Source organism: Apodemus sylvaticus, chromosome 2, assembly GCF_947179515.1.
Source record: "Apodemus sylvaticus chromosome 2, mApoSyl1.1, whole genome shotgun sequence".
NCBI classification, from domain to species: domain Eukaryota; kingdom Metazoa; phylum Chordata; class Mammalia; order Rodentia; family Muridae; genus Apodemus; species Apodemus sylvaticus.
Window position 1 is genome coordinate 118,162,011 of NC_067473.1, and position 20,892 is coordinate 118,182,902.

The window sequence follows — 20,892 nt, forward strand, 5'->3', positions numbered from 1 at the left end:
GAAAATGCCTACGGCCTGCAGCCTGATCTATGGAAGCATTTTCTCAATTGAGGCTCCCTTCTCTCAGATGACTTTTGTTTTGTGTCAAGTTGGCATAAAACTAGCTGGCACAGGGACTATATGTACAAAGAAAGGAGGAGGTCAGTTGAAATCTTGGCTTGGGTGAGAGGCACTTGTCCTGAAGAAAAATAGGAGATACTGTGTTTTATATTCACAGGTCGATAGGTGGGCTGAAGACAGGAGATGATGAAAAGTCCCTGTGGTGGCTTGAACAGGTGCATCCCCCACAGACTCAAGTGTTTGAATGCTTAGCCATAAGAAGCTGCACTATTAGTAGGTGTGGCCTTGTTGGAGGGGGTGTGGCCTTGGAGGAGGTATGGCCTTCTTGGAGGGGGTTTGGCCTTGTTGGAGGAGGTGTGTCAGTGCTGGGGTGGGCTTTGAGTTTGAGGTCTCCTTAGCTCATGCTGGGTCAGTGTTGCTGTCTCCGACTGCTGCCTTCGGAAGGAGATGTACAACTCTAGGCTCCTCCAGCACCATGTCTGCCTGCCCGATGCCCACCGTGCTTTCTGCCATGATGACAAAGGACTGAACCTCTGAACCTGTAAGCCAGCCCTGGTTAAATGTTGTCCTGGTAAGAGTTGCCTTGGTCATGGTGTCTCTTCACAGAAATGAAACCCAAACTAAGACAGTCATCTTTTCGGAACTGGCAAATTGAGTTAAAGCGTGCATGCCCTTTGAAAGATACTTTGAACAATGTTTACCAAGACTGGTTCTGCCCCTTATGCAAAGAGTTAGGCCAAGAGGACCACACCTACATCAATAGTCACACTGGCCCTGTTGGCTTCCAACTGTTCCTAAGCCTGGGCAGGAGCCCTGGACAGACCTGCCCCAGTACTCAGGCACTGCTGGGACCCCCACCAAGGACACCAGTGGCAGGCCATTCAGCTCTTTATCCAGGGCCTGTTTCCATAAACATGAAATCTAACTGGTGCACCCCGCACCCCAGGACATACCTAGGAGAAAGCTTAATAACTTCAAGATCCTGAAAGCCCTCAGCTTTCACACAAGCCTGGCTACCCCAGGGTCTTCCAAAGGCTCAGATGTACACTAGTCTGTCCCCAGGACTCTCTGGTACCTATGGCCATGCCACAGGACCATTAGGACCACTAGGTAAACATCAAGCTGGAATTTGAAGTACAGAAATCAAGGCAGAGGCTCATCAAGGATATGCTCCAAGCTCCACGTTCTTTCCTAAGTCCAACACAAAAGCAGACCCTGGCAGGTGCTAGGCCCTACCTGTTGGTATCAGGACCTCTGAAACCTGTGACATCACATGGGCCACAGTGCAACCTGTACAACTGTTGCCAAGGCAACAGCCTCCATCTTCGCAGAATCCACTTGGCTCACCTCCTATCTTTACCTTTATCTTTACATTACCATCCATATATAAAGAAAGGCCCCTCTGATCTCTCCCTCTCCGTCTCTGTCTCTCTGTCTCCCCCACCCCACCCCCTGCTGCTCCCTTGCCCTTTCCTCTCCTAATAAACCTCACATGGAGCTGTTTGGCCTGGCAATAGTCTTTTTGGAACCTTACGATGGTCATAACACTAGCCTCCTGCCTCTGAGGATTGCCAAAGCTCCACACTGGCCCTGCCTTCTCTCTGAACACAGTAGCTCTGGCTCAGGAGTCTCTCCAGTCCCCCCCCCAGGGAAGTTTCCTACTAGCCAGGTCTCACCGCCTTTGCTCAGGACCTTCCAGTTCCCCGTGGGCAAAGCTCCTTTAGGAGTCAGCCGACACGGTCCCTGTTTAGGAGTCAGCCGACACGGTCCCTGTTTAGGAGTCAGCCGACACAGTCCCTGTTTGGCTCACTCCAGCACGGCCACTTACAGCAGCACAGCGAGCTCCGCCATCCTCCACGCTGTTCCTCCCCAGCCTCTGAGAAGCCCACATCCTTACCATGGGATGAGCTGCTCCAAACAGAGTCCCTGGGCCCAGGGAGAGCCACTGACTATGCCTCTGACTCCCAGATGCTCCACCATCCTCAGAAAAGGAGGTTTAGGGCTCACAGGCTGAGAGACCTCACAGGAGGTTCCTGATAGGTAGCAAAGACTCAGCTCAAAGAGGTCCTTTGGACTCCGTCACTGAGACTCTACCATGTGCACACAGGACAGCACACCACCGTCCTCTGCTCTGAATGCAGCTGGTGGCATGTGAATGCCGGGTACAGCCTTGGGATCTCTACCATTCCTGGTTATCACCAACCACTCTGTACCCTCCGCCCTCTCCACCCCACACAGTGTTCAGTGCCTTCCATGACTGATATCAAACCACTACAGTCTAGATACGGCACAGAACATGCTCCAGGCACAGATGTTTCCTTTCTTATTAAAAACCTTTAATAAAAGTACCTTTCTCTGAAACAAGTTATAAAAATAAAGTTGCTAACTCACAACTGTCCACAGGACAGAAGACAGTGAAGCGGCTCTCCCAGAGGGGTCGTGGGAGGAAAGCAGTGCCCAGTCAAGGATCAAAGGGCTCCACCACAGACCGTGAAATTCCATCTCAGTCTTCCAGAGAAGATGAATCTCTGAATTTGGACGTGATTTGAATAAAAATCATGTATTTTTTAAAATTGGCTACTAACTGATCCTTCTTGATTCTCCAAATCATAGTACAGGGCAGAATAAATTTTCAGAGAACAGATTTTACATATTCCAAAGTAAAAATAAATGGCTCCGTAGGGCAGCAAAGGCATCTGTACAAAGGTGACGGCTACTACAGCGCTCAGTACACTGCAGCTTACGGGGAAGGGACAAAGGCCGACCGCCAGGCCAGCTCACGCGTCCAGAGGAGGCAAGAGGAAGGGTGAGAAAGGCACGGGGCCTTCCGGCGCCAGCCGGCCCAGCCACAGCCCAGGGCAGCTGTGAGGATGGCATGCCAGGGAGTACCAAGCACCCACCAGATCTCCAGAGTTCACGAAGGGTTCTGGCTGAGCCTAGTACCCCAGGAGTCGCTTGGCTTCCTCGCTCTGTGCCTGCAGGGTCTCACTTGCGTATTTCTGGAGCAGTTCCATTTTCTTCCTCCGTACCAGCGCCTCCTCAATCTGTGGACACCCATAGAATAGAAGTCACCCCTCACCAAGGCCCCCACCCCTGCTGTAACCCAAGCAGGGAATACCCGCAGGGACATGGTCAACCAGTGGGACTTTAACCGCACTTATCCCAAGGGGGTCTGCAGGAACCCAGCCACTTCCCTAGGAACACTCCTCAAAGCTCCTGCTTATCTCTTCCAACAAGACGGTCCTGCCCTTCATGCCACACCCCTTTGTGAACACACAGATGAGTGCCACATGGCCAGGATTCAAGAGTGCAGTGGAAGGGAGGGACAAGGAACCCCGGGGAGGTGAGCTTCACTGGAGGTGGCTCTACCACAGCGCTCTACCTCAGCACTCATGGTGTCCAGCCTACCTCCTGCTGCGACGGCACTGGAACGTGAGCGATGAACTTCTGCTGACCATCTTCCCCTGCCTTCTCCTGGCTGCCTTCCTCATCGGACTGTGGAAGACAAACAGACAAGCCATGAGCAGGTCACCAGTGACTTAAGCACTGACAACCTCTGCCCCAAGGGTCACCCAGCTGGGCCTGGAGGCACAGACCTGCAATCCCGCACTCGGGAAGCTAAGGCTAGAGGCCTGCCTCAGGTTCCTGCCAGTCCAGGCTGCAGAAGTGCTCCTGCCTCCAAAAATAACAATAAAATACAAAAGCACCGTGGAGCTGGAAAGTAATTTTAGGCCTGCCTCAACAACATAGTGAAACCCTACCTCAAAATAAAAAGAGGCCAGGGACACAGCTCAGAGATAGAAGGCTTACTTCTTCAGTACCACAAAAACAAGCAAACAAAAGGCTTAAAACAGCTAAAATTATTTAAAAGGAAAAAAGAAAGCCTTTTCCATTATTTTCACACTAAAGGAAAAGCCTGTTGGGTGGGAACCCCTGCACGGCCATCACAACAGCTACACTCATCTGCCCGCGCACTGGCCAGCCAGCTGTCCCCGCCACCCTGGCCTCTCCAGTACATGCTGCCTGCTTTGCTCCTGCACCTAGCTGAGCATGGTGTGTCTAGGCCACTGACTGAAGACCTGAAGAATCAGGTGAGAATTTATTTGTAGCCCAGAGAAAGCCCTGGGCATGCTGTCACCCTGCTTTAAACACTTTATGATCCCTACTGCAGGTCAGCTGGGCCTATGCAGGAACCTCCAGATCCTCTAACACACGCACGAAGTCACCAAACCTGTCTCCAAACCTGCTTCTTTGCCAGTGATGTACAAGCAAGTTCCATCCACTGTATATGGGAAATCTGCCCCATCTCCCGTCTCCGAGCAGTAAATCAGAGGTGTTCTGACTGGTCCATGCTGGACCCAATAGAGTCTAGAGCCCAGAGGCTCTGCTTGAGAGGTAAGGATCACAGCCTCTGCAGACCCAAGGGCCTGTTTCCATCTGTGAAATGGATATGGACGTCTACTCAAGAGTTCCTGCTGAGCCACAGAAGTGCTAAGGTCATGGGCTAAAGCTTATGTGGCCTCAACTGGGTTTATATACTGTGCTCCATCATTCGAGAGAACTGGCCTGTTAGAAGAAAGCTAACAACAGCTGCCTCGGCCCTTCCTGTCTGGAGCCCTCCCTGTGCTCCTATGAAGGGTTATCACAGCCATCCTGCAGGTAAAGGTGCTGGGCTCTGAGCCATGGCCCGCCCTGCCCTGCCCCGCCCCATCCCCACTGCAGCTCAGACAAGAGGACAATGAGCGCCAGGCAGGACCGTGCTGTACCTCCTCCTCCGTGACAGCGTAGATGTTGATCTCCTCTTCCTCCTCCTCCTCCTCTTCCTTTTCTCCCCTTGCCAGCCGAGCCTCTCTCTCTGCTTTCCATTTTTCTACCATCTCAGCTCTGACTGAAGACAGAGAACAGAAGATTATTTAAAACACAGTTCAGTGGGCTGAGAGGCCAGGATGTCCCCTTTAGAAACCGCTGTAAAGGACAGTCTGTCCTACAACGCCTCTAGCCTTAAGTTGGGTAGGTAGGTACAAGGCAGGCTTTGTGACGACGTCTCCAACATCTCCATTGGCCGACTGACATGGATATGTGAAAGGGGAAGGACACACGCATGCTGGGTCCCATCCTCACCAAGCAGTCCCACATTCCTATGGGAATTCCCATGGACCCCTACTCCGGCTGGCACGGGGTGCTCTACAGGGAAGAAGCAACCACGGGCATACATGTCACCTCCCTTTCCATCAGTGAGTAAGCTGTCAGCTGTGCAAGAAGCAGGTCTAAAAGCTACTGGATACTACTAAAGTTCAAGGAAAGCTCGCTTACGAGACTGAGCTTAGCTAGACTGACTAAACCGAGCTAGATTGAGCCCTGCCAGAAACTGAATCAGGACAGAGGAAAATCTGTGGCTTCACCTGCTGTTCTGGGGCCCGGCATGACCCTAACTGCCTCACCTGCCACCTAGATGTCAGATCCTTGCCAGTCCCCTGCAGACCCTCAGCAACAAAAAAGCCAGCTTTTTGTATCATGCACTGTTTCATTTCTTTGGGTTTTTTGTTTGTTTGTTTGTTTGTTTGTTTTTTCGAGACAGGGTTTCTCTGTATAGCCCTGGCTGTCCTGGAACTCACTCTATAGACCAGGCTGGCCTCGAACTCAGAAATCTGCCTGCTTCTACCTCCCAAATGCTGGGATTACAGGCGTGCGCCTGGCCATGCACTGTTTCATTTGCAATGGAGAGAAGACAAACCAGGTCCCAGCTATACCGACACGCCCGCAGACATACGTTTCTTCTCATATTCTTGTTCCAAGGGCACAATAACTCCATCATCTTCATCCAGGTAACCATAGTATTCGAAATCGATGGCCTTCATGAGCTCAGCACGCGTCTTTCTGGGAGGAGGAAGGGCTACAAGAAAGGCAGCAACTCAGTTGAATTCCCAACAAGCTCATCCTTGAGCCAAACCTTTTTCCCACACAGGACACATGGCCATGGGAATGCCACAGTCAGCACTTCTGTGTCACACATGGGACCAAGTGAGTGGCCCCACCCTTCCCAAAGCCGGAGCTTTGGTCCAATACTTGGAGCCCAGTTAAAGTTTATCAGTACACTCCCAGGAGAGGACAGATTAGAATCCTTGCCTCACGTGCCCAAAGCCTTGGGTTCTGCCCTAAGCATTACAAAGACAGATGCATACCAAGTAAATAAATGGAATGTGTATGGTTTAAATAAACGGACCTGGGGAGAGAGCAATGGAGACCTCTGCTTAGCAAGCCCTAGAGCCCAGTTCAAAGTCTGAAGTGCTTTCTAGCAACATCCTCAAACCCAATGGTCCATAACAGTTTACAGGCAGAGAAATACATCATTCATACAGCACATCATTGATACAGAACTATTTATACAGTAATGAAAACACTAGAGATAACCTAAGATTATCAGTCACACCGTGGTGGGGTATCCTGAAACCTCTTAACACTATTTTACAATGTGTTTTAACAACCCAGGAAATGGTGCAGTGTTCTCCGGCACAAAACAAATACATGGAACATAAAGCCTAAGAAGGGCAAACAAGAGCGCTCTGAGGAAGGCACGCCAGGCCAGGCAGCTGCTGGAACACAAATGTAATTATCAAAGAGAAAGCAAATGAAAACCATAGCATGGTTGAAAAATAAAGGTTGACCACTAAAGAAGAAAAAACTGGAGGTTGAGGAGACAACACAGTGCTTAAGAGCACCACAGCTCTTCCAAGACTTCGGTTTGGTACCAGCATCCAAAGGTGGCTCACAGCCATCTGTAACCTCAGGTCCGGAGATCTAATATTCCCCTCTGGACTCTGGGTTGGGGGAACTGAATGCAGGGGCATACATGCAGGCAAATACACCTGTACACACAAAATTAAAATATAGCCCAAAAATATTTTAAGAAAAATATGTGAACATTTGGAATATTTCCAAATTTGGAAAAATGTGGAATTTGATTTCCACTGGTAACCAAATTTAATTATCAACCTTATTAATTACAGAAATAATCAGGGAATGATAGCAAACATCCCTGATTCCCAGCACGTGGGAGGCAGCCTGGGCTACCATACAAACTCCAGGCTGGCTTGGGATGCATAGTAAGACCCTGTCTCAAAACAAAACAGGAAGATGGCTCAGCAGCTCAAAGGTTTGCTGTGCAAACCTGATGGCTCAACTTCAGTTCCTAGAACCATGTAAAGGAGCCAGATGCAGCAGCACACATCTGTAAATCCAGACTCCCACATCAAGATGGGAAACAGAAACAGACAGGAAAATTGCTAGGAAGCTTGAGGGCCAGCCAGCCTAAAGCACGCAGCACAGAGGCTTCAACAAGAGAGACTCCGCCTCAAACACAGCAAAGAGAGCCAACTCCCAAATGCTGTCCCTACATGCACACGCGAGCACGCATGTGCCTGCACTTAAAAACATATATACATCATTTTTTAAAAATCACAAAAATCTTCTAATTATGAGAACTAGAAACAAAGGCTGGCCCACCAACAGAACACTGCTTAAAGAATGGCTAATCCTCACAATGGCCCTTCCTCCTTTCCTTCTGGTGCTAAGGCCCAAGCCCAGGGCCCGCCCTCACAGGGCCTGCCGCACCGTGTTTCACCATCAATACCCCGTGATGCACTTTAGCTCCTCGCAACCACTGTGGAGCAGCTTCTGTGTCATGCACCGAGGGTGTCACAGCAGTACAGACAGCCATGTTTTGGCAGATAGTCCATCCAATGCCCACATCCGGTAATGGCAATTTTTATCTGCCTCTTTGGGTCATGTCCTGTGAAGAAGTGCTCATCACACTGGCAAAAGCACTGCTGTCCTCCTGACACTAAGGAATAGTTTTAAAGTGCAATCATGTGAAATAGAAGAAGAAAAAAACACTTGCAGTCAATTGGGACTGATGAATATTTTACCTAATATGGAAAAACTAAGCGGTGAAAGGGGCCTACATGGAAACCTGAAGATGATAAAGGGTCCCAGTCATCTCCACAGAGTCCTGCAGTGGGGCAGCAAGGGGACTGAGACCTATCTTTAGCTCTACTGGTAAGAGTGACTCACACACAGCACTCTTGAGCCAGGCCTGGTCGAAGAGGAGACTGAGGCAGGATATTACTTGAGCCTTTGAATTCATGAGTTGACGACATGCCTGGGGTAACACGGAACAGCTCTGTGTCAGCGAAGCCTGCCACTGCAGGGACAGCACAGCTCAGGGCTGAAGGTGAAGCCAGCGGCAGACAGCGAGTGGCCTAGCAGGTGCAAGCTCTGGGACTCAAATCTTAACAAGGCAGAAAAATTCAGTACAAAATGCGACGAAGAGACGGCTCAGTGGGTAAAGGTGCTCCCCAGAGGCCTGATGACACACTAATAAATGTCAATTACAAGAAGGAAAAGTGAAAGGGAGAAGAAAACAAAACAAAAAACAGAACAACAATCACAACAAAAACGAGACACGATGATGCAGGTCCGTAACCCCAGAGCTCTGAAGGTGGAGACTGAAGTTAGTTGGCAAGTCTTAGGCCAGGGTGAACAATGTCTTTTTTAACAAAAAGGACAGGTGTCTATAACCCTAGCAGGTGGAGGCAAGAAGATCAGGCATTCAAAGCCTGGGCTACATGAGACCATGCTACAAAAATATAAAATAAACTTAGGAATGAAAATTTTAAACTATTTTTTAAAATCTGGGAACAATAATTCCTACACAGATAGCATACAGCACATTTCTCTACTCAGTAGAAACAATTAAAGGTCAATTGCACTCTCAAACACATGAACTACTTACGTTCTTTTTCAAATAGCTCTCTGACACCAGGCAAATCTTTTGCTGCCCCAAAGTACTTGTAACCTCGGTTTCCTGGGACTTCTTTACCTTCATGATCCAGCATCTTGGGGCCAACTTTCTTGTTGGGAAAGAAAGAGGAAGAATGGATACACAAGCCTGCTCTGTGTTTACATTTTGAGATAATAATGTCACACATGAAAAACACTCTACACAGAAGAACATTTGTGCATTGTTTTCAAAATCCTTAAAAGTGAACCTAGAGGGATGGAGAGATGGCTCAGCGGTTAAGAGCTCTGACTGCTCTTCCAAAGGTTCTGGGTTCAAATCCCAGCAACCACATGATGGCTCATAGCCATAGCAATAGTGTACTCATCATATATATAAAATAAATAAATAAATCTTTAAAAAAACAAAAAGTGAACCTAGAGAGATGTGGCTCAAGGGCAGTGTCCGTCTGGCATGCAAGTAGCCCTGGTTTGATCCCTAGCACCACAAAAAAGTAAGTTTAAAACAAATAAAAAATGCTGGCCCAACACGGTACCATACACCTGTAATTTCAGCACTGACAGGGCTAAGGAAGGAGGCCCGATGACCTGAGTTCAATTCCCCAGGATCCCCATGAAAGAGGGAAAAAAAAAAAAAGACTTCTACAAGTTGTCACTGACTTGTCATTGTCTGACCACTAAATGTGCATTGTGGTGTGGACATGGACACAAATAAATGAACGAACGAATAAATAAACATCATTAAGAAAACCAAAAGGAAAAACCTCAACAGGGCTCAGGAGGCCAACCCTGCATTGTGCTTCCTTGGACCCGGATACAACTGGGTGTGGGGTGCATGTCTAGAAGCTCAGCACTTGAGAGCCTGAGATAGGAAGAATGACCCAAATCCAAGCATAGGCTAGGCCACATAGTATTAGGCCAGCCTGTGCTACGGAGTGAGGCTTGGTTTGAGAGAGAGAAAAAAACAAAACAGACAAAATAAAAAAGTTTCAAGGGGCCTGGGGATGCATCTAAATCAGGAAAAACCTTATCTAGCTGAGATAGGGCCTGGGTCACCTCAGCACCACAGAAAACCAGGCATGGTGGTACATGCCTGAAACCCCAGTACTCAAGAGGCAGACATGCAAGGTTAACCTTACCTACTTCAAGGCCAACCTGAACTACATGATACCCTAAAAAATAAGATAGAATGGAAAATGCCAAAGCGCATTACAGAATTTTCTCAGCACACTTTGTGTGCACCACATAGCAGTATAAAGTGTGTGTGCTGGGGCTAGAGAAAGGGTTGTGACCTTAGAAACACATCCCGTTCTTGCAGAGGATCTGCATTCAATCCCCACCGTGCACATCAGGGGGCTCACAGCTATTCTGCTCCAATATAACAACTGCCTCTAACTCCAACTCCGGGGAGACCAGACTCCTCTGCCCACCACCACTGGCACCAACACTCATGCTTACACACACACACACACACACACACACACACACACACTCTCTCTCTCTGTCTCTCTCTCTCTCTGTCTCTCTCTCTCTGTCTCTCTCTCTATCTCTCTGTCTCTGTCTCTCTCTCTCTCTCTCTCTCACTCTCTCTCTCTCACACACACACACACTCTCAACTAAATTTAAATTTAAAATAAAGTATATAAGTGGCAAGCTTGGTGGTACAAGACTTTAATCCCAGCAGAGGCAGGTGGATCTCTGTGAGTTCAAGGCCAGCCTGCTCTACATAATGAATTCCAAGAGAGTCAGGAGTCTCTACATAATAGGAAGACCTTGTCTCAAAACAAACAAACAAAGTGTGGGTACGTGTGTCTTACTATAATCCTGATGCTACAGCGGGAAACACAGCAGACAGGAATGTCTCTGTGGAGCTAGGCCAAGGCCTGCGCCATGCGGGATTTCAGGATGGTACCACCATCCTTTGAACAGGCATTCTGCCCACATGTAACTGCTTCTCAACCCTGTCACCCTAGGCACCTCTGGACAGGCACGGACTGAACCTGCAGACAATGCACACAGACAGACTCTCCCACAAGTCATTAGTTTATCCCAGGTACCCCTGGGGCTCTAGCAACTTACTCCATAATCAGGGCCGCCCAGCTCCTTGATCCGGACCTCCCAGTGTCCTTTCTCCCTTAGCAGCTTGTTAATTTCATCATTCAGGTCTCGAATTCGGAATTCCCCTAAACCAGCTAGAAAACAAAAATGTTAATATCATTTCCTCAAAATGCCATGCCCTTAAAATAATGACTGTCAGTACTTCCAGTACATGTACTCAGTGTTACAGCTTTAAGATGGAAGGCCTCAACCCCAATGGTATAGTGCATAAAATGACTCATTTAAGAAGAAAGGCCTGGTGTGGTGGTGTATTAGCCTCCTAAGGGCAGTTCTGTGCACACACTCCACACCACGCACATCAGTTCACTCTGACAGAGGCAGCAGTGAGGAATGAACTGCTAAAAATCAGCAATAAGAAAACAATAAACTTAAAAAAAAAATAGATGTTTAAGCACTTTACCGAAGAGCTGCATAGAGGCAGAAGGGCATCCTTCCCAGTATTTAGCATACAGAGTGCCGATGGAAACTACACGGCTATTCAACTACACAGGCGCAAGGCATGCAGCTGAGAATGTGATCGCTTTTCTTTTCTTTTTTGTTTGTTTGTTTTATTTTCTTTGTTTTGATTTTTGAGACAGAGTTTCTCTCTGTGTAGCCCTAGCTGTCCAGGAACTCCCTTTGCAGATCAGGCTGGCATGGAGATCCCCCCGCCTCTGCCTCCCTGTGTGCTGGAAAGAAATTGTGTACCATCTGAAGCAGTATATTTGGTTAGTTTTCAAACCTGGGTCACATCCTTAAACACAAGGTTGTCCAGCTTGAGCCTCCCACTTGCTGGTTTTATAAAGGTTAACAACACAAAAGCTCTTGATTTTCCACATATACACATGCACGTGTTAATTTTTAAGTATGTAGGCATTTTTCTTCCTGTTGTTATAATCAGAAAACTTAATTATTTTGAATTTTCTGACATTTGTCATATGGCCTAGAAAGAATATGTTCTAATTTGGTGAAAGATTTGTGTGCCCTTATAAAGGAAATAAACCAGATAGTCACAGACAGATGGGGGCTGAAATGGGAGGATCAAGTGGGAACAAAGGAAGGGGGTTAGGGGAATACAGGGAGAGACAGCTAATATTAAGAGGGGTAGTATGAGCCGGGCGGTGGTGGCGCACGCCTATAATCCCAGCACTCTGGGAGGCAGAGGCAGGCGGATTTCAGAGTTCGGGGCCAGCCTGGTCTACAGAGTGAGTTCTAGGACAGTCAGGGCTACACAGAGAAACCCTGTCTCGAAAAAACCCAATTCAAAAAATAAAAAAATAAAAAATAAAAGAGGGGTAGTATGGAAGTATGGAAGCCTAACACAGAGAAAACTTCCTAAAATATATACATTGTAAAGGTGATAGCCTCTTATCACCAAACTACGCTTCTAGTCCTGAAACTGTGCTGTATCTAATTGAGTTGTTATCCAAGGAACCCCATGGGAATTGTTAAATAACCCAGGCTGTTGCCAAGACTACAGGTTACTTGTCTACAAACTGACAGCAAAGCTCCATTGCTGAAGACAACATCTACACAACTCATTGAAGATGGAGATGTCCAGCCAGTGTCTAAATAGAGCCTTCTCCCCTCCATTCCAGCATCTTTGGTACAAGGCCATACTAGGCATGCTCTCAAAAGAGAAACTTAAACACTAACCCAGCTACAAACTCTTTACCACAATGGTGTCCTGCCTGCAAGATATGCTAGGGCAATTGGTGGCACAAAGCTGTGGGAGTGACCAACAATAACTAGCTTGACCTAAGGCCGCTCCACAAGATGGAACCCATACCTGACACTGCTTGGGTGATCAAGAACCTGAGGCTAAGACAGCCCAGGGACCCAGGGCAAACACCAAACAATCCTAGTCTAAAACAAGGGGGGGAAAGCAGCAATAAAATCGGTCTCCTGGCAGTCTGCTACACTCACAGATCAGTGCCCTGCTCAGCCAGCATCAGAGATGGAACACTCAGCCCTAAATGCAATGTCTGCATCAACTCCGTCCCTCAAAGGGCAGTGGTGGCACATGCTTTTAATTCCAGCACTTGGCAGGCAAAGGCAGGGTGACCTCTGAGTTGGAGGCCAGCATGGTCTATAGAGCGAGTTTCAGGACAGCCAGGACTACACAGAGAAGGCCTGTCTCAAAAAGCAAAAATAAGACAAAACAAAACCTCACAAAAGGAGGCAAAAAGAAAGAAGTGTAAGGGTCAGAGGGGATGGAGGACAATCAAGACCCTCTGAGTCATCATGAGCGAAGCTCACACGGACTCACAGGGGCCGAGCACACACAGGGCCTGCACGGCTCCCACTGTATCCTCTGCATTTATACAACAGCTTCCTGTTAGGTGCTTTTATGGGATTTCCGAGTGTGGGAATGAATGGGTCTCAGATTCTTTTGCCTTCTCTTAGGCTCTTTTCCCTATGTTGATTTGTCTTGTCCAATTTTGATATTATAATTTTTGTTTTATCTTATTTTTTTAAATGAATGAATGATTAAAAACCTATCCACTACAGTAAAGGTTAACAACCAGACTGTCATTTATTCATGCTGATAATTTTTATCTTATTTTTTAAAATGAATGAATGAATGAATGAATGAGTGGATGACTAAAAACCTACCCACTACAGTAAAGGTTAACAACCGGACTGTAGTCTTTGCATGCTGGGCCAGGGAAAATCAGTTTTCAATAACAGAACAGCTCTAGGTCTACCAAGCACTCCATGCCGGGCCTCATGTTCAGGAGTAGCTGAGCAGTGTACACTGGTTTGTTCTTTGTTCTGTTTTGTTGAGGGAGTTGTATTTTGTTTTCTTGGTTTTGCTGTTGTACCGGGTTTCCATTTGTTTTTAGAGAAAGAACTTAAAAGCTGGGCAGGGAGGGGGAGAGGACCTGGAAGGACTTGGAGGAGGGGAAGTATATGACCAAAATAGGTTTAATTTCAAAATTGCTCTAAGTAATGAAAAAACTATAATAAAGTTAAATGAAATGTCACTAGGTGCTTCATCCTATAAATGCCAACTAGGTCAAACTGACTGACAAAATTGTATTTATTTGTTTGCTGGTTTTAGCCTCCAGTGTGCTGTGTAGCTGTGAGGGTTACCTTGGGCTCCTGCCTGCACTTCCCTGACACTGGGATTGCAAGCATGCATGGCACCTGGCCAGTGTTCACGTCTAGTCCCCACATCTGACTGTGTATTCTAGAACACTTTAGAAGGTAGGCAGCTTACCATTCTGAATCTGAGCAACTTTTTTTGAGATCTCTCCAATGATCTGTAGGAAAATAACAGGCAAATTTTCATGATTTTTTAACATATCTGAAAGTACAAGAAACTTACAATAAAATACAATTCACAAGCAATAAAATTGCTATAGCTGGGCAGAGCACAGCTTTAACCCCACTACTGGGAGGCAGAGGATGGCAGACAGGTTCAAGGACAGTCTGGCCTATGTAATGAATTCTAGGTCAGCCAGGACCACAAAATGAGACTGTCTTAAAAAACAAAAAACTAACACCAGGCAGTGGTGGTACACACTTGGGAGGCAGAGGCAGTCAATCTTTGTGAGTTGGAGGCCAGTCTGATCTACAGAGAGAGTTCCAGGACAGCCAGGGCTACACAGAAAAACCCTATCTCAAAAAACCAAAAACAGCTTTTAATTTCAGAACTAGGGAGGCAGAGGCAGGCAGACCTCTGTGAGTTCGAGGCCAACCTAGTATACATAGGGATTAGCCAGGAATACAAAAAGAGACCCAGTCTCAAAAAAACAAAACAACAACAACAACAAAAAACAAGCAAACTAAATTCTGGTTAGTAATCATTGATGAGATAAAGGAAACAAACAGAGGTGATATTTCTACGGAACATACCTGCCGTCTCCACTTCTCCGCTTTCGGCAACTCAGTACATTCGGAAGCCAGGAAGGGTCTGCGCTCCTGAGGAGGACGAGAGTAAAACATATTACAACTGGGCTCTGTACACACGTATGTAACATCCACAACTGATTCAGCCTTGAAATCTGAAATATTTAATGCTCTAAATACACTTGAAGTCACAGTGCTAGAGAATATTCAATTCCTAACCGCCACTGTACAATCTCTTCTTAGGAAACTATATAATTAGGATATATAATTATTCAAGGAACAGTGTAGTTAAAATAAATGTATGTAGATATTTAATCTCTCCAGGCCTACCTTCTTCTAATCAATATTAACGCCAGAATAATAAGGGGAAAGCAGGCGGCAGGTAACTGCTTGCCAACAGGAAAGAGGCCAAGCAGAAGCGCAAGTGTGCCCAGCGGAGGAGCTGGGGTTCGAAGCTGCATCTGCTCCTGAACCCGGGGAACACTCCACTCACCTTGACTTTTCCCTCTTCCAGCTGAGCCTGACGGAACCTCGCCAGGGCAGTCCTGCAGGCACACAAAAGACCCCGTTAGATTTCTTATCACTCAAGTTCCCGGATGGGGACGATCTGCTCATGACCACATCCAACATCATTCACACAAATGGGAATAACGAAGCCAGAGTAGTCAAGGATTTTCATGTTCCAAGGGATGGGCTGCCAATGTCATTTGTGTTTCTGGGCACTCAAGTATCTACTTTATTTACAGTGCATATATAGACTGTAGGAAATGCTATTTATCAGACTGTGATAAGCAATGTACAGAAGTGTTAAAAGATTAACAGTGGGTTGCCCTTCCTGTCATTTCCAACCCATCCCCAAGATGGAAAATGTTTACTCTGTGTAAGTTCTGGAAGATGTCGGACAACATTAATGGGGGAAGAAAGAACATAAGCAAACACAGAAAGGTTATTTTAACACATGGAGAGAAGAAACCACTTCTAAAAAAGATTCCTACCAAAGAGATCACATACAAGTTCTGTGCTGCTTACTAAATCTCAAATTTTTCAGCCCCAAGAAAATTGATACTCACATGGCTTTTTCTGCATTTCGGGCCTAGAAGGAGACAAGGGAAGAAAACACAAGTTCAGAATAAATGTATTCTTGTGATTGATTTTAAATCATATTTTTTAATCCATAAATGTGTGTGCCTGCTTGTCTGACCACACACTGTATGTGTACAGTGGCCAGAGGACAGGAAAGAACATCAGTTGCATGAAAATGGAGTCTAAGCAATTGCAAGCCACCTGATATGTATGCTGGGAGCCAAACCTGGGTTCTCTGTAGGAACAAGAAGTGCTCTTAACCACTAAGCCAGTTCCTCTGGCTTTAGAACATCTTTTATCACTTCTACTGTTTTGTTGGTTGGTTGGTTGGTTGGTTGGTTGGTAAAGCATAAATATCTGGTTTCTTCGGAGATTCAGCTGTATCATGTGATGTTTTTCTGGAAACTGTCTTATGAGAGGATGTTTTTGCTGAAGCAGACACGTGGGAGGATGTTTTGCTAAGAACAGACATGAGGTGTTTTTCTGGAGGCAGTCTGGAAAAAGGGGCATGTGATGTTTTGATAGAGCAAATGCTTGAGAGAATATGTGATATTTGGAAAGGATATAAATGTAGCCCAACAGACAGTGGACGGTGCTGGATGGTATTGGTATACCTCACCATTCTTTGTCAGTCATTGTTTGTCATGACTTTATAGAGAAAAACATACCAAAAAACTTCTGGTGGTGTTCTAGCAGCTTCTTGCTGCATCTACAGATTCAGGTCAATTGCCAGAGCCTTGCAGTTTCTTCTGGACCAACCTGCCATTACTGATTCATGAATGGTGTTTTTGAGTCCTGCCGCTGTTGACTCGTAAATGATATTTGTGAATGGACCTGGCTGCCACTGCTGATTTGTGTGAACTGAGCTGCTGATATCCTGACAATGCAGATGAGATGTGCTCCAAAGAACTGTTTCTAAGCAGGTCCACATTCTCCTTGACTCTTCACCTTTCCTTTCCATTACCTCTGAAGGATGGTGGGCTAGAAGGGGCATTAAAGCATTTAGAACCCTTACTAAAAGTAGGTTTTAAGCTGGGCGGTAGTGGCGCACGTCTTTAATCCCAGCACTTGGGAGGCAGAGGCAGGTGGATTTCTGAGTCTGAGGCCAGCTTAGTCTACAGAGTGAGTTCCAGGACAGCCAGGGCTACACAGAGAAACCCTGTCTCGAAAAACCAAAAAAAAAGGAAGTTTTTAGGTTTTAAAAAATCTAAACCTTCAATGTTGGTTGATTTCTGGCTTTTTGAGACAGAGTACTCTGTGCAGCCCTGGCTGTCCTGAAACGCTCTGTAGACTAGACTGTCTTTGAATTCAAAGATTGGTCACCTCTGGCTCAGGAGCGCTGGGATTAAAGGCATGTACTGCCTCCATCACCAGGCTGGTTTTTTATTATTATTTCTAAATCATACACGTGTGCAGAGTGTACTGTGATCATATCTACTAACCTCACCAACCCCTCTCTCACTCCTGACACGATGACGTATGAACCATGCACCACTCTAACCAGAAAACAGCAAAGCTGTTTGTTTCCTGTCAGTGGCTCTCAGAGGAGAGGTCAAGACTGGCTTTCTCTTTACTTCTCTATCTCATTTCTCTTCCTACATTTCTATAATAAAGCTTTGGAACTTAAAAAAAAAATGGCTTTTGCAAAGTGATGTTCATTTGAGTGCTGCCACCCAAGTGTGAAGTCAATGGTCCCTAAACCTTACACAGGACCAGGAAGAGAACACATTGTTTTTTCAGTTGAATTTTGAACTACACAGAAAAGAGCACTGGCTAAATTTGGAACTTAGATTTTGCTCCCAGCTCTTCCTCTCACCATCTCTGGGACATGGTCTCACTAAAACCTAAGTTTCCCTTCACACCAGATATTATAGTTTTTTATCTTACAATGTTATGATGACTTATTCAGATAAATGCATGAAGACAAGCAGAAACAGAGACAGTTTAGAAAGTCAGAAGACGAGTTTAATTTAACTTGCCCTTCAGATTGCTCCTTCCAATCACTCTGAAAGGAACCTGGCCAGTGGAGAGTGGGTATATGAATATGAAGCAATACAGGGCTCATCCTCCTTCAGAAGCAGCTGCTTCAAGGCAGCTGCTTTCTCTCCTTTTTAGGTTTCTTTTCTCAACAATCTATAGCTTCCAAAACATCCCTGTTAGCATTCCATGGCTTCTTTAAATTTTTATGTTAACAGGAGTTTATATCTGTTTGTACCTCTGTATGTGTAAATACCACCCTGCCCAAAGTGTATTAATGATTTTTTTCTACTTAGTATTGTAAAGTACAGAATGGCAAGAAATCCTGTATATTTGAATCAGTGTCCTTATTTTGCATATATATTTACGTGGTTATACATATACTTACACCTGTTCCTTAAACATACTTTGATATATGCATATGAACAAATATCTACCAAAATGGGCTTTATAGATAAGACTAAAGAGATTTCACCGAATGGTGGCGCACGCTTGTAATCCCAGCACTCTGGGAGGCAGGGGCAGGCGGATTTCTGAGTTCGAGGCCAGCCTGGTCTACAGAGTGAGTTTCAGGACAGCCAGGGCTATACAAAGAAATCTGGTCTCGAAAAAAATCAAAACAAAACAAAACAAAAAGACTAATGAGATTTCAAAGACATCAACAAATTTCAGAAGTATGAAAGCCACTCTGTATGCTTTTACGGGGACTTTTACCTGTAAGTTTTAAAATATTTTTTAGTATGTGTATGAGTGCTTCACCTGTATGCATGTTAAGTGCACCATGTGAGTATCTAGTGCCACTTCACAGGTGGGTGTTGGATCCTTTAATACTAGAGTTTTGGGTGATTGTAAGCAACCATGTGGGTGCTGGGTGGTTTTTAACCACTAGACCGTCTCTCGAGGTCCACGGGGACTTTACTCTGAAAACACTACAGTAACCACGCCCCTTTGTATCAACACTGTGTCTGGTCTCATTTTTCCATATAAACGCTTCTTGAGTGAATGAAACCGAGGATCACAACCTCTCAACACCAGCCCATCCTATTCACTCACTCGCGGTGATGTCACACCTGTCCAGAGAATGCCAGATTCTGTCGCCGGCTTCAGGCCAGCAAAGGTGTAAAGACCCTGCCCCGTAGAAGTTCCTATCCGTGGAGACTGAGAACACCTGGGCCGTCCTCCGCCCGTTCAGTCTCTACCCATAAAGTGCTTCACCCTGTCTGAACCACCGGGACGCGATACAGCTCCCAGACCGTTTTCTCGCAATTTCTAACAGCTATGCCAGGAGGGAAAAGAATACCGGAATAGGCCCGGGAGCCCGAGGCCGCACACTGGTCCGGACCTCCGGTCGCCCATGGGCCCGATCTCTTCCCCCACGCACTCACCATGGTGCCGGCGAGGGCGCGCTGGAGCCGCGCCGCAACTCAACGTGCTTAGGAGCCCGGAACGAGGCAGGCAGTTGCGGGAACGGACAGTCTGGCCTTTTTGTCGGAAGAATAAATGGAAAGGACCGGAAGTTAAGGACCGGAAGTGAGAGAGATAACGGGGAGGGGAGAGAAACGCTGTTGCGCTTCTGTGGGCGGCTTCCCGCCGACGCGTATTCAATGCGTCATCTCGCGCCTAAGTCAACAAGACTACGCTTGCGCGGTAAGAGTGTGTGTCATTTGTCATTGGTTTCTTTCTGGTGGTAACTGCGATCAAAGATTCGCATGCCTCTGTCCTTCCTGATTCTTCGATGACAGCAGATGACTTTTTTGAAAATGACTCCACCTCTCTGCATGCACTGAGCGTTCACAGACACTCGGGGCCCTGGATGGAGTACTGTCACCTTCCTGGACCCGGGTCGCTAGCATACCTCCTGGCTCAAGCACTGGTTGAATAGCCAATGGGGCGAATCTGCCTTCCTGGGAGGCTTCTTCACTGCTGCCTGTCATTTACTTGGAACACTGCCTGAGACTATGATCATCCTCCTTTTAAGAAACATGAATAATTATCATTATTCTTTATTAAAGGGTCTGTTTCCAAGAAACTGACAGAATGTAGTCTTGAAAGAAATGTTTAAGGCAACGAATCAGGCCTCTCCCCACACATTCCCAGAAAGCAGAGACCACCGTCTTTTAAATTACAGAGTTAAGGCTAGGCTTGTTGGCCCATGCCTTCAATCCCAGCATTTTGATGGCAAAACAGGCCAGCTTCTGTGAACTGGACACCCTGGTCTAAATAGGGAGTTCCAGACCAGCCAGAGCTGCATAGTGAGACCCTGCCTCAAAAACTAAAGAGAAGGGCAGCTTTGATCCCAAGACTCAGAGGCAGGCTTATCTTTGAAGTTTGAGACTAGTCTACAAAGTTAAGTTCCAGGATAGCCAGAGCTACACAAAGAAACTACTACTCAAAAAACCGAAAAGTAATGAGAAGAAAATGAAATGCAGAGTAAGGTTCAGAGAAGAAATGGCTACCTGGAGCAGACCAAGAGTTAGGAGACTACGTGAGAAATTTAGTAGAGATACGGATTCTGGAAATGTGGTGGGCTCTCCCACACTTAGGCAAAGTACCCGTGTCATAGTCCATGCAAGAATGTTACCACCGGGCATGTAAGGCCAAATCAGAGTCCTTTATTAGTTGGCAACTAATAGGCAGGCTTTTGTCCCAAAACACACTTGCATAAAAGTTCAGGGATACAGCATTTATTAAAGTCGGGTGTAGGTGAGAGGAACCAAAACATTTGTTTTGGATTCAGCAGACATTTTGGTTGTACATCTCAGTCATGATCAGCCCACTATATTGGCTTTCCCTGCTCCTGGCCACTCTGTTAAATTCAACCATCAGAACTTAAACAGATCCCAGCAGAAGCCCGAGTTGTTCAGGATCAAACAGGTTCAGACACTTAGAATACCTATGTAAGTGGGCAGCAGATCACCAAACTAGAATCTGTGTTCCCACTTCTTGCCAAAGAAGTTGTGGAGATGTGACCAAATGATTGTCAATGGTGCTTTGGGTCAGGAGCCCCAAGATATTTTGCCTTAA

General features: G+C 46.3%; 1 protein-coding gene across 1 annotated transcript; it reads right to left on the reverse strand.

Moving 5' to 3' along the window:
* Positions 1-2,374: 2,374 nt before the first annotated feature.
* On the reverse strand, positions 2,375-19,398 carry Isy1 (ISY1 splicing factor homolog). The gene is made up of 11 exons (XM_052174262.1): positions 19,254-19,398; positions 15,879-15,901; positions 15,302-15,353; positions 14,815-14,880; positions 14,177-14,219; positions 10,936-11,048; positions 8,852-8,969; positions 5,831-5,953; positions 4,827-4,948; positions 3,469-3,555; positions 2,375-3,104 (listed from the first exon to the last, which is right to left on the reverse strand). The coding sequence occupies exons 1-11, from the start codon at positions 19,254-19,256 to the stop codon at positions 2,997-2,999; spliced, it is 858 nt and encodes a 285-aa protein (XP_052030222.1). The 5' UTR covers positions 19,257-19,398; the 3' UTR covers positions 2,375-2,996.
* Positions 19,399-20,892: the final 1,494 nt, after the last annotated feature.

Bases quoted from the DNA above. Each gene is read 5' to 3' on its own strand.
- Isy1 (XM_052174262.1), bottom strand. The intron at 8,970-10,935 runs GTAAGTTGCTAG...TTTCCCAACAAG, and splicing joins TGGGCGGCCCTGATTATGGA to AAAGTTGGCCCCAAGATGCT. The intron at 5,954-8,851 runs GTAAGTAGTTCA...CCTTTCTTGTAG, and splicing joins AGAGCTATTTGAAAAAGAAC to CCCTTCCTCCTCCCAGAAAG.